Raw genomic sequence first — 19,488 nt, forward strand, 5'->3', positions numbered from 1 at the left:
GTATATCTTCTTTGGAAAAATGTCTGTTCATATCCTCTGCTCATTTACAAAAAAATAGTATTTGATTAGGAATGTGTTAAATCAATAGATGAGTTTGTGAAGAATCACAACCTTGACAATATTGAGTCTTCTAATCTGGGAGGACAGTAAATCTCTCCATATATTTAGATTTTCTTTTATTTCCTTCATAGGTAGTTTGTAGTTCTCAGCATACAGATCCTGCTCGATTGTTAGATTTATACGTAAATATTTCATTATTTTGAAACTATTGTAAATGGTACTTTTTTAAATTTTGATTTCCAATTATTTGTTAGTAGCATATAGAAATACAATTTATGTTTGTATTTTGTACGTTTTATTTTTTGTGTCCCACAACCTTACTAAATTCACCTTTAGTAGGTTTTTTGAGGATTCTTAGGAGTTTTCTTTATAGACAATCATGAGATCTCAAATAGAGATGGTCTTATTTCTTCCTTTCCAAGCCTTGTATTTCTTTTTCTTACCTTATTGCCCTGGCTAGGACCTCAACACAATGTTGAAATGGTGAGAATGGCCATCTTTCCTTGTTCCAACTTTAGGAAGAAAGCATTCAGTCTTTGATTATTAAATATGGTGCTATCTGTAGGTTTTTGTAGAGGTCCTTTATCAAGCTAAGGAGGCTCCCTTCTCTTCCTAATTTGTGTACAGTACCATGAATGGATGTTGATTTTTGTCAAATGTTTTCTGTATCTATTGACATGATCATATGGTTTGCTAATGGTGAATTCTGTTAATTGATTTTTGAAAGTGGAATTCTCGTGTCTGTTCATGAAGGATGTCAGTCTGTAGTTTTCTTGTGATGTCTGTCTGGTTTGGGTATCAGGGGAATGCTGGCCTCATAAAATAAGTTGGGAAGTGTTTCCTTCTCTTCTATTTTCTGCAAGAGCTTGTGTAGAATTGATATATTTCCTCTGTAAGTGTTTGGTAGGATTTGCCAGTAAAACACTTCTGGGCCCAGAGTTTTCTTCATGGGAAGATTTTTTTCCCTTTGCCCTCAGTTTTCAGAAGTTCGACTATGATGTGTCTTGACATGGATTTCTTTGGGTTTATTATGTTTGGGTTTGCTCACCCTTTTTTTTTTTTTTTTTTGACAGCTTGACTATCATTCACATACCACACAATTTGCCCACTTAAAGTCTACAATTCACTGGTTTTTAGTGTGTTCACACAGTGCTACTATCACCACAGTCAATTTTAGAACATTTTCATCATCTCAAGAAATTCTGTATCCTTTAGCTATCACAGCCCTATCCCCCCAGTCTCCCCAGCCCTAAGCAATCACTGATCTACTTTCTGTCTCTATAGGTTTACCTATTCTGGATATTTCATATTAATCAAATCATATAATACATGGTCCTTTGTGACTGGCCTCTTTCACTTTGTGTAATGTTTTCAAGGTTCACCCACATTGTAGCATGTCAGGTCTTCTATTTAGGATTCTATTACGTGGCCAAATATTATTTTATTTACCCATTTATCAGTTGAGGGACATTTGGATTGTTTCTGTTTTTGGCTATTAAAAATAATGCTGCTGTGGGGCCAGCCCTGTGGCCGAGTCATTAAGTTCACGCACTCTGCTTCGGTGGCCCAGAGTTTCGCCGGTTTGGATCCTGGGTGTGGACCTAGCACCACTCATCAGGCCATATTGAGGCAGCATCCCACGTGCCACAACTAGAAAGACCCACAACTAAAAAGTATGTATATATAGGACGGGGTGGGGGGGGGGGGGGGGGGGGGGGGGGTTGGGGAGAAGAAGGAGAAATAGAATCTTTTAAAAATAATGCTGCTCTGAACTTCCATGTACAAGTTTTTGTGTGGACACACATTTCTCTTGGATCTATACCTAAAAGTAGAATTGCTGGGTCACATGGTGACTCTATAGTTAACCTTTTGAGGAGCTGCCACACTATTCCCAAGCAGCTGTACCATTTTACAATCCCACCAGCAGTGGATGAGAATTTTAATTTTTTCACCTCTTCACTAACACTTGTTATTGTCTTTTTTTATTCTAGCCATCAAAATGGGTGTGTTTCATTGTAGTTTTGATTTACATTTCCCTGATGACTGATGATGTTAAGCATCTTTTCATGTGTTTATTGGCCATTTGTGTATCTTCTTTGGAGAAATCTTCAGATCCTTTGCCTATTTTTAAATTGGATTGTCTTTTTATTTGAAGAATTCTTTATATATATCTTCTGGATACAATCCCTTCATCAGATATATGATTTGCAAATATTTTCTCCCATTCTGTGGGTTTTTCACTTTCTTGATGTTGTCTTTTGAAGCACAAAAATTGTTTTTGTTTGTTTTGTTTTGTTTTTACTCCTATATTTTCCTCTGAGAGCTTTATAGTTTTAGTTCTTACATCTGTGATCTATTTTGAGTTAACTTTTGTGTGTGGTGCAAGGAAGGGGCCCCACTTTATTCTTTTGCACATGGATACTTGTTCCTACATCATTTGTCGAAAAGACTATCTTTCTCCATTGACATGACTTGGCATCATTCAGCTTTTGTCAATCTGTAGATTTGTATCTTGACAAATTGGGGGAATTTTCAGACGGTCTTTTTTTTTTTTTTTAACTATCCTTACCCCTTTTGGTCATCCTGTACTCCCCCCCCACCAGTAACCACCAATCTGTTATCTGTATCTATGAGCTTAAGCTTTTGTTGTTGTTGTTTTAGACTCCACAAACGAGATCGTACAGTATTTGTCTTTCTCTGTCTGACTTATTTTACTTAACATAATGATCTCAAGGTTCATCCACGTTGTTGCAAATGGCAGGATTTCCTTCTTTTTTATGGCTGAATACTATTCCATTATGTATATATGCAACAATTTCTTTATCCATTCATCCATTGGTGGACACTTAGATTGTTTCCTCAGTCTTGTCTAGGCTATTGCAAACAACGCTGCGTGAACATGGGGGCACAGATATCTTTAAGAGTTAGTGTGTTTGTTTTCTTCAGATAAATACTCAGAATTGGAATAGCTAGATCATATGGTAGTTCTATTTTTAATTTTTTGAGGAACCTCCATCCAGTTTCCCATAGTGGCTGCACCAATTTACATTCCCACCAACAGTGCACAAGAGTTCCCTTTTTTCCACATCCTCACCACTACTTGTTATCTCTTGTCTTTTTGTTGACAGCCATTCTAACAGGTGTGAGGTGGTAGCTCATTGTGGTTTTGATTTGCATTTCCCTGATGATTAGTGGTGCTGAACATCTTTTCATGTACCTGTTGGCAATTTGTATGTCTTTTTCAGAAAAATGTCTATTCAGGTCCTCTGCCCATTTTTTAATTGGATTGTTTAGTTTTTTGCTATTGAGTTGTATAAGTTCTATGTGTATTTTACATATTAACCCCTTATCAGATACATAACTTGCAGATATTTTCTCCTGTCCTGTAAGTTGCCTTTTCATTTTGTTGATGGTTTCTCTTGCTGTGCAGAAGCTTTTTAGTTTGATGTACTCTCACTTGTTTATTTTTGCTTTTGTTGCCTTTGCTTTTGGTGTCAAATACAGAAAATCATTGCCAAGACTGATGTCAAGGAGCTTTACCACTTATGTTTTCTTCTAGAAATTTTATGGTTTCAGGTCTTATGTTCAAGTCTTTATTCCATTTTTTGTTAATTTTTGTGTACGGTGTAAGATAGTGGTCTGATTTCATTCTTTGCACATGGCTGTCTGGTTTTCCCAGCACCATTAATTGAAGAGACTATCCTTTCCCCATTGTATATTCTTGGCTCCTTTGTCATAAAGTAATTGACCATACATGCATGGGTTTATTTCTGGGCTCTTTCTTCTGTTCCATTGATCTGTGTGTCTGTTTCTATGCCAACATCATACTGTTTTGATTACTGTAGCTTTTTAATGAAGTTTGAAATCGGGGAACATGGTGCCTCCAGCTTCGTTCTTCTTTCTCAAGATTGCTTTGGCTGTTCAGTGGCTTTTCTGGTTCCATACAAATTTTGTTCTATTTCTGTGAAAAATGCCATTGGAATTTTGATGGGGATTGCATTAAATCTGTGGATTGCTTTGGGTAGTATGGACGTTTTAACAATATTAACTCTTCCAATCATGAGCATGGAATGTCTTTCTATCTATTTGTGTCTTCTTCAGTTTCCTTCATCAGTGTCTTGTGGTTTTCAGTGTACAAGTCTCTCATCTCGTTGGTTAGATTTATTCTACTGACCTTGTTTCTTATTTCAGATATTATTTATGCAGCCCCATCCTCTCTCTCCTCCTAGGACCCCAATGACACAAATGTTAGACCTTTTGTTATGGTCCCACAGGTCCCCAAGGCTGTGTTCATGTTTGTTTTTTTCAGTCTCTTCATTTATTTAGATTGGGTAATTTCTATCTTTAAGTTCACTGATTCTTTACTTTCTCGCCTCCATTCTGCTGTAGAGCACCTCCATTCAGTTGTTTTCCCCAGTTTTTTATTTTTTATTTGTAAAATTTCCATTTGGTTCTTTTTAGATCTTTGTCTTTGCTGAGAGTTTGTTTTTTCGTGTGTTTCAGACATGTTCATAGTTTTCATTGAAGCATTCTTACAATGGCTGCCTTAAAGTCTTTGTCAGATAATTCCAATATTTGTGTCTCCTCTGCATTGGCTTCTAATGATTGTTTTTTCTCATTCAAGCTGAGATTTTTCTGGTTGTTAGTATGACAAGTGATTTTCAAATGAAACTGGGACGTCTTGGGCATTATGTTATGCAACTCAGAATCTTATTTAAATCTTCTGTTATAGCAAGCTTCCACTGGACCTCTCAAGTTGGGGTCGGGGCACTTGTTACTGCCTGGTCGGGGCTGGGAGTGCAGGTTCCCCACCCACGTCTGTTGATACCCAGGGAGGGGAGGGCAGGCAGGGTGGGACAGGGATGCTTTGCTGCTGCTCCCCATGTGGCCTCCACTGACACTAGGGTGAGGGGACACCTAATTACCATCAGTCTAGGCTCCCTCTTTGGCCTTTGCTGGGAAGGGTAGAGGTGGGGCCACCATGTTTTCTGTGGGGTTGGCTGCAGCAGGGTGGTTAATTGTCTAAAAATGTTGTGTCCGGCTAGGCAGCCCCTACCTGGTCTTCTGGCCAGAGAGAGCCACCTTTCCTTGGGACTTCTTTTTGTCTGTGCCTGTTGGCATTTCAGGATTGCCTGCTTCTCTGGCGCTCAGTCTGGAATATAGGAGGGACTGAGACATTCCTGGGAACTATCACCAAGTTGTTCTTCAGAACCTGAGGTCCCTGGCTGGTCTGCCACCTTCTGTTTACCTTCCAAGTTTTATGTTTGCTCTATGTGTGATGTCCTGGGTTCTTAGCTGTACTTAGCAGGAGGAATAAGGAACGGCACATCTACTCCATCTCCCAAAAGTGGAAGCTTCTCTAAGAATGTTGGGGTTTGGGGCCAGCCCTGTGGCCGAGTGGTTAAGTTCACACACTCTGCTTCGGCAGCCCAGGGTGTCGCCAGTTTAGATCCTGGGTGTGGACATAGCACCACTCATCAGGCCACGCTGAGGCGGCGTCCCATACAGCACAACCAGAAGGACCTACAGCTAGAATATACAACTATGTACCGGGGGCCTTGGGGAGAAAAAGAAGAAGAAAAAGAAAAAAAGAAGATTGGCAACAGATGTTAGCTCAGGTGCCAATCTTTAAAAAAAAAAAAAAAAAAAAGAATGTTGGGGTTTTTTTAAGTAAGCTCTGGTAATTTCTGTCTTTCATGGAATTTGTCCATTTCATTTAAGTTGTAGAATTTATGACCAGAAGTTTGTAATGTTCTCTTATTAGGATCTGCAGTGGGATCCCCTCTCTCGTGCCTGATATTGGTGGTTTGTGTCTTGTCTCTTTTTTTATTGGGCAGTCTACTAGGCTATAGATTTGTTGTTGTTTTCAAAGGAACAGCTGTGGTTTCACTACATTTTCTCTGTTGTTTTCCTGCTTTATATTTCACTGATTTCTGCTCTTTGTTATTTCTTTCCTACTACTTGCTTTGGGGTTAATTTAGTCTTCTTTTTCTAGTTTCTTAGATCGTTGATTTGAAACCTTCCTTCTTTGCAATATAAACATTTAATAGTGTTTCAATTTAAGAATCACATTACACAAACACAGCACAGGTAAACCTTGGGTTTGTCAAACTTGTTATGACAGAAAATCTGGCCTTCTGATTGAACATCAGTGAGACCATGTCCAGAGGAGAGTGTCTTAGGATGGCCCAGTGTCTGGACAATACCCTATAAAGAATGACCCAGGAAGCTAGGCCCATGTGACCCAGAAGATTGATGACTCCTGGAGGCATGAGAGCTCTTTTCAGATGAGTGAATGATTCACGTAGCAAAGAATGCGACAGGAGAGTCGGCACCAGTGAGTAGCAATTACCAGGAAGCAGGTTTCGGTTGAATGAAAGGAAGAACTTCCAGTAGTCACACCTGTTCCAGCCAGGGACAAGCCACGGGGTTGAAGTAGACAGGGCTCCAACCAGGAGTGAGATGATAAACCATTCGGCTCTAAGGTCCCTTCTGGCTCTCAAGTCAGCAGTTCTACTTAGTGGGATTTTCCTACTAGTACACTCACTCCTATATGTCTGCTAAGAGATGTGTTTAAGATACCACTGCAGCAGCAAGACCAGAAATCAAAATTTCCATCTCTAGATTGGTAGGGAGCTGGTTAAATAGTTTATGATGATATGTCCATACATGTGTTACAAGGCTTAAAGGAGTTAATCCATGTAAACTAATGTATATAAAATGCACAGAATAGTGCCTGGCCTATAAATAAGCACCGTGTAACTGTGATCATTAATACAATTCATAAAACTATTTGAAAGACTGGGATCTGTATATACTGTTGAAATGATCCACAAGATATATTAAGTGGGGAAGAACAGTATAGAGCAGTATAGGGAGTACACCTGCGTCTGCATGTGCACACGTGTCTGTGTGTGCATACGTGAGTGTGTGTGTGTGTGCGTGCACCCACACATACATGCTTGAAGAAACAGAAGCCAGTGCCAGTGGTGGCTACTGGGGAGGGAGGCTGAGGGACTGAGGTCTCAACATTTCGAAGCAGCTTACTTTGCTTACTTTCTATGAGGTTCTAAATGTAATGTGCATTATGTTCATTTCCCTCAGTGGGGCACCCAGATGGGTGATGAGATTGTTCAAGGTCTCTGTAAGTGTTCATCAGAATTCTTCCTGGTACATCACTTTTTAGTGTTCTCATCAGTTTCTGACTATTTCTAATCTTTTCTTTAGTTAGTGTGATAAGGGAGATTATGTAAAAGCAATTTGTCATAAATGAATAAAGAATTCTCAGACCTCCGTAAGAGCTACGGCTTTGGTAATGTTACTGCTTTTGACATCATTTATATGACCTGATGTGGGGTCAGTAAGATCTGCGGCGGAGAGAAAGTGGCTGCTTTGCCTAGGCTGTTTCTTTAAGAACATACCTAGGATTTCCCCTTCTAGAATTCTCTCATAAGGAAACCATCAGATGCTAAATATTTTTGTATAAGAATGTCAAAACCATATTTATACTAGAAAATTAGGAAATAAGCTATCCATTCAACAAAGAAGAGTCTTTGCATAAATTTTGGCAAAGCCATAGGAAGTGGTATTATATAATCATTAAAATATTTAATATTCTGGAGAAATAGTCACAATATCATGAGCAGCAATGCAGGGTATTCCTATGCTGCTAGTAGGGTAAGCGTGCAACCACTTGGGAGAGCAGTTTGGTGGTATTTAGAAAGTCTGTGATGCTGTACCCTGCGGCTTAGTTTTCCCTTCTTAGGGGTATTCTGCAGATAAACTCTGTTTGCTGGAGAAAACCTGTGTAAGGCCGGCCCTGTGGCACAGCGGTTAAGTGCGCATGTTCCGCTTTGGCGGCCCAGGGTTCGCCGGTTCGGATCACGGCTGTGCACATGGCACCACTTGGCAAGCCATGCTGTGGTAGGTGTCCCACATATAAAGTAGAGGAAGATGGGCATGGATGTTAGCTCAGGGCCAGTCTCCTTCAGCAAAAAGAGGAGTATTAGCAGCAGATGTTAGCTCAGGGCTAATCTTCCTCAAAAAATAAAAGAAAAAAAAAGAACATGTAGAGTAAGAGTGTGTTGACTCCAAGTTGGAGACAATTAAATGCCCACCAACAGGAGAGTAGATAAAAGGACTGTGATGTCCACTGCTCAGTACTTAGATGCCACTCTGAAGCTCTGCTACAGGAGGCAGAGTACCTGCTTCAACCTGGATGAACCATAAATACACATGTTGAACAGAAAGCAAATTGCAAAGGATTTGCACAACATATAGAGTATGATGCCATACATGGGTACATAGAGTGTATATCTACATGGTTTAAAGATACTGAAATACTCTTCAAAAATTTCAGTGCCATGAAAGACCAAAAAAGGCAGGGAAGCCTTCCAGCTGAAGGGAGACGGGAGAGGTGATAGCTAATGCAGATGATGTGCTGAGTTAGATACTGGACTGAGGGAAGAAAGACTGGACATCTTAGGGCAATTGATGGAATGCGTGTAGAGACTGTGGGTTAGATAACAATATTCTGTAATGTCCACTTGCCTGGGCTGGGGCCTACACTCTGCCTAGTAAGGGGCCGTCCTCACTTCAGGGAATAGGAACGGTCTGCAACCTACCCCGAAATAGTTCAGGAAAAGGTGTGTGAGCGTGTGCGTAATGGAAAGAACATGAATAATAAAGGAGCAAAATGGAAACAAGTGATGAATCTGAGTAAACACTGGGAGTTCTTTGCATTATTCTTTCAACTTTTTCGTAAGTTTGAAATTATATCAAAGTTTTAAAGTTACCAACAAGCCTAAGAATATACTATATATTGTTTATGGATGTATGAAATACGTATAGCATCATGTGGAAACGATGCGCTCCCTGTGTGAGGGCCAGCTATAGCAGAAATGTGCTATTTTATTCTAAGGAATATGAAAGGTCCTGAAACTGTTAAGATTTGTTCATGTTGGGTTATGAGTTTATGGGTGATCATTACAGTATTATCATACTTTCTATATGTTTGAAGTATTTCATAAAAATAAATTTTAAATGCTTAATAAAATTATGAATATATAGTTAATTAAGTTTTAGTACAGCTAAGTGGTGAGTACTTTGAAGCCTTTAAATTTTCTTTTCAAAGAAAAAGAGCTCATAATGTTGAATGAACAAAGTGCAGAATTATAGAAGTAATAGGATCCAAAATTTTAAGTATATATTGCATGTATATACATGCAAAGAAAATTGTCTGGAAAGGAAAACATCAAAATATTTACACTGTAGCTGGTGGAATTGTAGGTAACTTTCTTTATACTGTCTATCTTCCAAATTCCTCATGTTGAACATGTATGAATTTTATCTGAATAGGAAAACACAAAACAATTTTTTTAAAAAAACCTAAATAGGGCCGGCCCAGTGGCACAGCGGTTACATTCGCACGTTCCACTTCTGTGGCCCGGGGTTCGCCAGTTCGGATCCCAGGTACAGACATGGCACCACTTGGCAAGCCATGCTGTTGCAGGCGTCCCACATATAAAACAGAGGAAGATGGGCACAGATGTTAGCTCAGGGCCAGTCTTCCTCAGCAAAAAGAGGAGGATTGGCAGCAGATGTTAGCTCAGGGCTAATCTTCCTCAAAAAAAAAAAACCTGAATAGCCATTTGGGGACTTCCTCAGAGTAGGCCAAGTGCAGCCAAATGACACACACACACCTGGCAAATGGCCCCCAGCCCCACCCTGCCTACCCTTAGCCCTGCCCTCAGCCTTGCCCACACCCTTGGCTCTGCCCTCAGCCCCACTCCGGCCCAGCAGGCCCCGTGCCCACTGGCCAGACTGATGTCCCTTGCAGATCGGCTTCACCACGGACCCACGAATGGCCCGCTCCTCGCCCTACCCCACCGATGTGGCCCGAGTCGTGAATGCCCCCATTTTCCATGTGAATTCGGATGACCCAGAGGCCGTCATGTACGTGTGCAAGGTGGCAGCTGAGTGGAGGAGTACCTTCCACAAGGATGTGGTGGTGGACCTGGTGAGTGACCCTGCCCATTTCCTGGAGAGAGGGCTCAGGACTCCTTGGTGTAGACTCACCCTACTGCCCCTCTTGAGCCTCCAACCTGGGTGAGCTATGCTAGGGAAAAAGGTTTTTGGGGTCCTGTCCCAGGATATTCCTAGGTCACTGTGGTTTCATCTCATGTGACAGTCAAAGCGACTCTAGTGTGTGAAGGAGAGAGATATAGAACTCTTAATTCTAGAGGAGGTAAACTGAGGCATCACATGGGAGAGGTGGGGCAGGTCCTTGTGGGTCCCAAGTCCCAGCTGACATGGTCCCTGATGCTGGTGTCTCCTGGCCATGCCCAGGTGTGTTACCGACGCAACGGCCACAATGAGATGGATGAGCCCATGTTCACGCAGCCGCTCATGTACAAGCAGATCCGCAAGCAGAAGCCCGTGCTGCAAAAGTACGCCGAGTTGCTGGTGTCGCAGGGTGTGGTCAACCAGCCCGAGTACGAGGTGGGTCCCCCGGCTCTGATCCTGGCAGGCCTTTCCAGAGCTGGGGAGGGAAAGAGAAGGCCAGCTGCAGGGCCAGTTGTTGCTTTTGCAGAGTTATCAGGATCCAAGTGAGAATATATGAAATATTTACAACATTTCAGTGCTGAAGTTCTTGGAGGGTCCTGGCCGCTGAGGGGTTCCATGAAGGAGGTGGGACCTGAGAGCACTTTGGCATGAGGCAGTAGCCACCCAGGCTTTCTCTGCTGACAGAGTGCAGGCTGCAGGCTGCAGGCTGAGAGGCAGATGAAGGATCCAGCTCCTTAAAGGCTGCTGTGATCTGCTGGGTTCTGGCTGGTGACCAGTGGGAAGGCCCATGCAGGTTGCCCAGCGTCAGACAAGGGCGACAAGGGCTACTTACCAGCATGGCGAGTCGGAAGTCTGGGAGTGGAGGCAGTGCTGAAATCAGGGCAAGCATGGAGATGGCGCTTTGGGGTTCAATCGTCCTGGGGCTGCTCAAGGAGCCCTGAGAACTAGACCACTTCATAAGAATAATATGGGGGAGGCAGCCGGCAAATGTGGAGAAGAAACCGCTGGCAATGAGAACAGTAAAGTGTTGTAGGCTTCTCACAGATCTCAGAGAGGTTGTGTGTGTTGGGAAGAGAAGGCCCAGAGGCTAGTGGAGTCAGGTGCTCTGGGGAGTGCAGGTGCGCTCAGGAAGTGCGACATGCAGCGGCTGTGGGCCCATGGTGCCCTGAGCAGAGCGCCCCTGAGCTGTGCTGACCCTGCAGGAGGAGATCTCCAAGTATGACAAGATCTGTGAGGAGGCCTTTGCTAGGTCCAAGGACGAGAAGATCTTGCACATCAAGCACTGGCTGGACTCCCCCTGGCCTGGTGAGTGAGGGACGTCACCGATGAACCCCTCCAGCCCCACAACACCCCTTGTGGGCCCTGGAATCAACCCCCAACTACCGCTCTCATGGGGAACATGGTCCACGCCACATTGAGTCTTACTCACCTCTCCACGGCGTCTCGTGTGGCCACGGTTTGGTTCCTGGAAAAGTAGTGGCCATGCGTCAGCTTGTCCCTCCTCTCCTAGGTTTCTTCACCCTGGATGGACAGCCCAGGAGCATGTCCTGCCCCTCCACGGGCCTGACAGAGGATATTCTCGCACACATTGGGAACGTGGCGAGCTCCGTGCCTGTGGAGAACTTCACCATTCATGGAGGTAACAAGGCTGCACTAAGTCCAATGCTGAGTCCAGTGACGGCCTCTCTCACCATGCGCCTGGGCCCCGGCCGCCTAGGGCCCCACCCACCTCGTTGAAGGCCAGGTGCTTGGGTGAGGGAAGCCCTCTCCCACCTCACTCCTGATCTCCACCGGGCTGCCTTCCCCACTCGCCCAGAAGCTGGGACTGAAGAAGGCTCTGCTCTTGTCACAAGAGGGCGTGCGGGGTGACTGGTGAGCACCCTGTCTCTGCAGGGCTGAGCCGGATCTTGAAAACCCGTGGGGAGCTGGTGAAGAACAGGACTGTGGACTGGGCTCTGGCGGAGTACATGGCCTTCGGCTCTCTCCTGAAGGAGGGCATCCATATCCGGCTCAGCGGCCAGGATGTGGAGCGGGGCACTTTCAGGTGATGCTCTCGGCGTTCTCGTGGGCCCTTCGAAGTGAGGAGAAGACTCGAGGGAGGGCTCGGGTTTCTCTTCCAGCAGAGTCACTGCAGGAGCCAGGCGCTGGGTCCCAGCCTCAGGCCCAAGCACCCTGTCCCTGCTCTGATTTGGACACTTCTGTTAAGACCTGGGCTTTGTGCGCTCTCTGGCCACCTATGTGGGGTCTGCTGGTCAGGCTCCCACCTACTCACCTGTGCTGTTCTGCCTCAGCCATCGCCACCACGTGCTGCACGACCAGAACGTGGACAAGAGAACCTGCATTCCCATGAACCACCTCTGGCCCAACCAGGCCCCCTACACCGTGTGCAACAGCTCGCTGTCTGAGTACGGGGTCCTGGGTGAGTGCCCACCAACCACCTGCCCGTCCACCACTGAGGCCCTCCCTGCCACCCCCCCCCCCCCCCCCCGACCAGGCCCTCTCCCCTCCCCCTTCCCCACTCCCCCAGCCGCCCCTTCTCCCTCACTGCCTTGTTCCCTGCTCCTTTTCCCCTCTCCTCTTCCCCTCTCCTCCCTGCTGCCTCCTCCCTCTTCCCCCGCTTCCCACAGCCCGTTCCCTGCCTACCAGCTTAAAGCTCATGGTGGTTTTCTCCCTCCATCCTGCTCTGTAGGCTTTGAGCTGGGTTTTGCCATGGCCAGTCCTAACGCCCTCGTCCTCTGGGAGGCTCAGTTTGGTGACTTCCACAACACAGCCCAGTGCATCATTGACCAGTTCATCTGCCCAGGACAAGCCAAGTGGGTGCGGCAGAATGGCATTGTCCTGCTGCTGCCCCATGGCATGGAGGGCATGGTAAGCCCCAGCCTACCTTCCCTACCAGACTTAGGACATGGGAGGGGCTTCCCAGGACCCTGACCCCAGAGACGGGCACAATGCAGGCTCTGCTGGTAGCCACTCCACCTTGGAAGACAAGAGGTCTTGCTTTGCCTTTAACGAGAAGGGGATGGTTGGTGCTGGTGTGGACCACCCAGGCTCAGGCAGTCCCTGCCCACCTCCCTTCCCTTCCACCCCGGGCCCTGTGGGGGTCTGTCACACCACAGAGGCCCCCAAGTGATAACAATCTTAAGACTCAGGCTTGAAAACCAGAAGGAGCCAGAAATGCTGGACCCTGTCCTGACATGGAAATGCATCCTGTACGTTTGTGGGTGGGGGAGGGGAGGAATTGAACTGCCGGCAGAAAAACAGGTAATTTGGTGTTTTTCAGAACAGAAATGAGCAAGTTGGTTAAGGAAGAGAAGTAGTGAATGCACCTGTCAACACGTGTGAAGCTCCCGAACTGTAACTTATCTGTCTGGTTCCAGGGCCCAGAACATTCCTCCGCCAGGCCTGAGCGGTTCCTACAGATGTGCAATGATGACCCAGACGTCCTGCCGGTGAGTAGAGTGACCACCCAGTTGTCGGTCTGCAAGCACTCTGAAGGCACTGCTGCCCTGTCCCTCTCAGGAGGCGCCAGGGGAGGGTGATGGGTGAGCCCTGTGCTTGCTGTCTCCCCACAATGAGAGGCTTCCTCAGGACACAGAAGAAAGAGTGTGCCTGCCTGCCTCCTGTCGCCTCCTGCTGCTGCCAAAAGCAGAGAAACAGTGTGAAAGCTGCAGCAGAAGCTTTCAGAGTCATACTGTCTGTATTTTGATTCAGGCAAACATTTTAGAGAAAGGAACTTTGGGTGATTTTAGTGAAACTTCAGGAGCTGAAAGGAAACTGTTGGGACTCAGTTTCTGAGGAAAATAAGAACTGGCTTTAGATGGAACCTGTGTCTGTCCCAGGCCAGGCTGTGTTTTCAGAGAAATGGGAGGGATTAAATAGGAGCAAGAATCCTGTTCAGAGCATGAGCCCAGCTGGATTAGCTCTTGTCAGTGTCCCCTTGTGTGTGCGTCTCTGGGGGAGTGTGGCACCCCGAGGCTGGAGCCATGGGCATCTGCTGAGGCCCTCTACCCCAACATCTCCCACGTTAGAGTGCTCAGCGCCACCTGGCGTCTCCCCGTTTCCTTCCTTGCTTCAGAACCTTGAGGAGGCCAACTTTGACATAAACCAGCTGTACGATTGCAACTGGGTCGTTGTCAACTGCTCCACCCCCGGCAACTTCTTCCATGTGCTGCGTCGCCAGATTCTCCTGCCCTTCCGGAAGCCGGTCAGTTGGGGGTGTCCCTGCTCAGAGAGGCCTGGCCTGAGGCGTACAGGACCCCAGCCCACTGGGAGGATGGACATGTGAACGGGTGGTCGTAGGTGCTGTACTTAGCTTAGAAGAGAGATGAGCCCCAGCAGGGGCCCAGGGAGTGGTTGGGCCCCCTAGAAGCAGGCTCCTAGGCCTGCTTAAAGGGTGAGTGGGAGTGTGTGTAAATGGTCCAGGAGTAGAGCGTCCCCTGCTGCAGTTCAAGGTGCAGGGCTGGGGCTCAGCAGCCTGCAGGCCCACAGGATGGGACAGCCAGGAGAGGCTCCCAGCTGTTTCCCGGGTACAGGGCACGGGATGCCTAGGGCTCAGAGCAGGTGGGGCGGGCCTTGGAGGAGTGGATGCTCAGTTGAGCAGGGCCCAGCCTCTCCAGGCAGAGGAGAGGTGGGCAAGAGGAGACAGCATCCTCCTGTTTTCTCCTCTTTCCTTCTCTAACCTGCAGCTCCTCCTGGCCGCAGAGCCAGAAGGGCAGCACCAGGTGCCCTGTCCTGAAGATGAGGCCTGGTCAGCCCCTTGCTGTTGAGCCTCCTTCTCGAATCCTTGGAACCTGATCCATTATGAGTCTGTGGTTCTGTGTTTCAGTTAATCATCTTCACCCCCAAGTCCCTGCTGCGTCACCCCGAGGCCAGAACCAGCTTCGACGAGATGCTTCCAGGTGTGTGTGAGGGGTACGGGCATTTCAGGGGATTTCAGCTGCTGCTCCGTGGGGCTAGGGGACTTACCCTTGTGAGTCTCGCTGTGGCCCTTGCCACATTTTTGGTCATTGGGTAAAGACCGCCAAACATTGGCAGCCTGGAAGTGGGAGCTTGCATGCAGATTGGTCAAAGGCAGGTCTCACATCCTGCCCAGGTCTGCAGCCTTCATGTGGGTGCCCATGACTCCTCTAGAGGTGATGAAATGAGTCCGAGCTTAGAGTGCACCCCACTGTCTAGGACTGTGCTTGGAGGCTGGTGGCAACTCAGCAGACAAAGGAAAGACACCAGTTGGTGGGGCCTGCCGAGTAACAAGACTCCATCTAGAATGGATAGACCACATTTTGTTAATCCATTCATCCATTCGTGGACATTTGGGTGGCTTCCACATTTTAGCTGTTGTAGATAATGCTACTGTGAACACGGGTGTGCACATAGCTCTTTGAGACCCTGCGTTCAGTTCTTTTGCGTATATACCAAGAAACAGAATTGCTGGGTCATATGGTAATTCTATGTTTGAATTTTTGAGAAACCTCCAAACTGTTTTCCGCAACAGCCGTACCATTTTACATTCCCATCAACAATGCAAAAGGGCTTCCTCCACACCCTCACCGACACTTGTCTTGTTTTTTGTTTTGTTTTGTTTATAGCAGCCATCCTGATGGATGTGAGGTGGTGTCCCATCGTGGTTTGGTTTGCATTGCCCTAACAATGAGTGACGTTGAGCTTCTTTTCATGTGCTTATTGTCTATTGGTATATCATCTTCTTTGGAGAAATGACTGTTCAAGTCCTTTGCCGGTTTTTGAACCGGGGTGTTTGTTTTGTTGAGTTTTAGGAGTTCTCTCTATATGCTAGATAATAATCCTTTATCAAATACATGACTTGCAAAAGTTTTCTCCCATTCTGTGGATTGTCCTTTGATGCACAAAACTTTTTAATTTTCATGAAGTCCAGTTTGTGTACTTTTTCTTTTGTCACCTGTGCCTTTGGTGTCATATCCAAGGAATCATCACCAAATCCAATGTCGTGAAGTGTTTCTCCTGTTTTCTTATAGGAGTTTTAGCATTTCAGATTTTATGTTTAGGTCTTTGATCCATCTAGGGTTAATTTTCATATATCTTATAAGGGTCCAGCTTCATTTGCACGGGGAGGTCCAGTTGAAGAGACTGTCCTGTCCCCATTAAATGGACTTGGCACCCTTGTCAAAGGGCATTTCACCATATACGTGGGGGTTATTTCTGGGCTCTCTGTTCTGTTCCATTGGTCTATCTCTGTCTTTATGATAGTACCACACTGTTTTGATTACTGTAGCTTCGTGGTAAGTTTGAAATCAGGAAATGTGAGTCCTCCGGTTTTCTTCTTTTTCAAGATTGTTTTTGCTGTTTGGGGTCTTGTGAGATTCCATGAATTTTATGATGGATTTTTCTATTTCTGCAAAAAATATCATTGGGATTTTCATAGGGATTGCATTCAATCTGTAGATTGCTTTGAGTGCTATTGACATCATAACAATATTAAGTCTTTCAATCTAAATGCCTTTCCGTTTATTTATGTCTTCTTTAATTTCTTTCAGCAGTGTTTTGTACTCTTCAGTGTACAGGTCTTTCACCACCTTGGTTAAGTTTCTCCCTAAGTATTTTATTCTTTTTGATGCCGTTGTAAATGGAATTGTTTTCTTAATTTCTTTTTTGGATTGTTAGTGTATAGAAATGCAACTGATTTCTGAGTGTTGATTTTCTACCCTATGACTTGGTTGAATTTGTTTACTAGTTCTAGCAGGTTTTTTGTGGATCTTTAGGATTTTCTACATGTAAGATCATACCATCTGTAAACAGAGATAATTTTACTTCTTCCTTTCCAATTTGGATGCCCTTTATTTCTCTTTCTTGCCTAATTGCTCCGGCTAGGATTTCAGTACTATGTTGAATAAAAGCGGCAAAAGTAGGCACCCTTGTCTTGTACCTGGTCTTAGAGGAAAAGCTCTCAGTCTTTCATCATTGACTGTGATATTTACTGTGGGATTTTCATATCCAGGCTTTATCAGGTGGAGGTAGTTTCCTTTTAATCCTAAGGTTGCATGTGTAGCATGAACGCGAGCCCCTCATCTTGGATGCAGCTTCCTGGAGTTGGCTTGTTCCACAGCCACAGTCCAAGCGCTGAGCATCTGAATACTTGCTCCAGTTGTGTGGAAAGTTTTAGTATTGTAAATTTGTGAGGAGTCTGAGCAGAGTGGTCATGGGATGCTTTACTAGACACAGGTCTGCTCTGAAGGGTGCACTGCTGTCACTTGTTGTCCAAGGCTGGCCTTGCCTGCTGGGCCTGTTACCTGCGACGTGCTTCTCAAGGCTCTCTCGGTCAGAATAAATTCAAGGGCATCAGAAGCTCGTGGAGGGGGAGCATCTGTAACCCTTGGAAACTGCGTGTCCTGGCCTCAGTCCATGGCACGGCCCTGCCCCTGTTCCTACACAGCAGCAGTGGCAGGGCTCTGGGCATCCTCAGCCAAGTCCTGAGAGACCCCCGGCCGTGGGGATTCTCTTGTAGGAACCCATTTCCAGCGAGTGATCCCAGAGGATGGCCCTGCAGCCCACAACCCAGAAAACGTCAAGAGGCTTCTCTTCTGTACGGGCAAGGTATACTATGACCTCACCCGAGAGCGCAAAGCGCGGAGCATGGTGGAGCAGGTGGCCATCACGAGGATTGAGCAGGTGAGGTGCTACAGCCGGTGCTGGTGTCCTTCCTCGGGGTGTTGGGGCCCCAGAGCCTTCCCAGAGCTTCCGGGACATCCTGGATGGGTCACTGAGCTTCCCACCTGAGACACTGTTCCCTCTGGTGCCAGCCTGGCCCGCTGCTCTGACAGGAGCCCCTCACTCTCTCCCCAGCTGTCGCCGTTCCCCTTCGACCTCCTGCTGCAGGAGGTGCAGAAGTATCCCAGTGCCGAGCTTGCCTGGTGCCAGGAGGAGCACAAGAACCAGGGTTACTATGACTATGTGAAGCCCCGGCTGCGGACCACCATCAGCCGCGCCAAGCCTGTGTGGTAAGGCGCTTAGCTGGGGACCAGGGAGGGCAGTGAGCTTCAGTCCCCTCAGTGGCCTTTGCTGTCACCACTCACTGTCACTTCCGTCAGGTATGCCGGCCGAGACCCAGCAGCAGCTCCAGCCACCGGCAACAAGAAGACTCACCTCACAGAGCTGCAGCGCCTCCTGGACACAGCCTTCGACCTGGACGCCTTCAAGAACTTCTCGTAGATGCTGCCTGGGCTACTGCCCTCCACGTCCACGACTGCCCCTCGCTTCTCAACTAAAGAATAGTGCCTCAGTGCTGCCCACACTTCTGCCCGTCCGCTGCACCGCACACTCCCCCCTCGCTTGCTTACCGATTAGGCTACTGTCCCCCTCACGTGCTTGGCTGTCCCCCAAGCCAGATGCTTCCCACGCTCTGTGACTTCTCTCCGGCTGAGCAGCCTTCATGGAGGCAGTGGGGAGTGGGAAGGGGAGAGGGAGCCCCCACAGGTGTCCTGGGAGGGTTAGCTCTGCCTCCACCCTGGCTTCATTCCGCAGGACTCGCCTCATGTGGCTTTCCCACATGCTGGCAGTGCTTGTCACCCAGCAAGAGGGCTCCTGTACCTGGACTAGGTGACTTTGTCTTCCCAGACTGAGCCCCAGACCCCTTGGAGGAGCCATTGCTGTCAGAGGCTTGCGGGGTGGTGGGGGCTCCGGGAGGACCCTCATGGCAGGGTGACCTGGGGGCACTGCTGAGGGGCGGCTGGCAGGAGGTGGCCTGAGCCTGAGTTGGCACAGAGAGGGAAGGTCCACTTTCTGCAGTGTCCACTTCCTCCCCTTGAGAGGGTCCTGGGCTGTGCATGGGGGCCATGCATGCTCCACCTGCCAGCACCTGGAGCCCACGGGGTATGTGTGGCCAGGAGGTATGGCTTGGGATCTGGGTCTGCTCTGTGTCACATCCGCCTCTGCCTCCCTGCTCAGCCCACTTCTCTGTCCTGTTTCTCCTTAACACGACAGAGACTCTGAAGCCTTCTCTCTGCTCTGCCAAAGCTGGTCAGACGGGGGAGAGGAGGGTTGCTGGTGAGGGGCAGCGTGAGGCCGAGGGGCCAGCTCCCCTCACCTGTCACAGGGACAGATCTGATTTATTTATTTTGGTTAAAAAAAAAAGAACAAAAACAACTTTGCATTGCATTTGGCTTGACCCATAAACTAAGTTATCCACGGGCTGTCTGCGTGTCATTCTTTCTGCTCTGCCTTCACCGAGAAGAGGCTGGCCCAGGCCTCTCCCCTCCATTTGGAAAGCAGACCCTCCCCACTGCCCAGAGCATAAGCATGAGGCAGCCAAGCTTCCTTCCAGCCCAGCTCCCTGTCGTTGGTGCAGGTGCAGGCTGTGTCTGGTGCACCCTGCTTTCTCAACCTCCCCTGCTC

At 47.1% G+C, this 19,488-nt stretch overlaps 1 protein-coding gene across 4 annotated transcripts in view; it reads left to right on the forward strand.

Annotated features, from left to right (window-relative positions):
* The window catches only part of OGDH (oxoglutarate dehydrogenase), a 79,805-nt gene extending 60,521 nt beyond the window's left edge, over positions 1-19,284 (forward strand). For all 4 annotated transcript variants that reach the window (XM_046668835.1, XM_046668837.1, XM_046668838.1 and 1 more), the window contains 13 exons: positions 9,899-10,078; positions 10,408-10,560; positions 11,328-11,430; positions 11,636-11,764; positions 12,019-12,169; positions 12,417-12,544; positions 12,815-12,993; positions 13,503-13,574; positions 14,201-14,329; positions 14,951-15,023; positions 17,603-17,766; positions 17,941-18,095; positions 18,186-19,284. In XM_046668835.1, the coding sequence (XP_046524791.1) occupies positions 9,899-10,078; positions 10,408-10,560; positions 11,328-11,430; positions 11,636-11,764; positions 12,019-12,169; positions 12,417-12,544; positions 12,815-12,993; positions 13,503-13,574; positions 14,201-14,329; positions 14,951-15,023; positions 17,603-17,766; positions 17,941-18,095; positions 18,186-18,306 (1,737 nt within the window). In that variant the 3' untranslated portion in view covers positions 18,307-19,284. The remainder of the gene's footprint in view (positions 1-9,898; positions 10,079-10,407; positions 10,561-11,327; positions 11,431-11,635; positions 11,765-12,018; positions 12,170-12,416; positions 12,545-12,814; positions 12,994-13,502; positions 13,575-14,200; positions 14,330-14,950; positions 15,024-17,602; positions 17,767-17,940; positions 18,096-18,185) is intronic.
* Positions 19,285-19,488: the final 204 nt, after the last annotated feature.

This window comes from Equus quagga, chromosome 8 (assembly GCF_021613505.1).
Source record: "Equus quagga isolate Etosha38 chromosome 8, UCLA_HA_Equagga_1.0, whole genome shotgun sequence".
NCBI classification, from domain to species: Eukaryota; Metazoa; Chordata; class Mammalia; order Perissodactyla; family Equidae; genus Equus; species Equus quagga.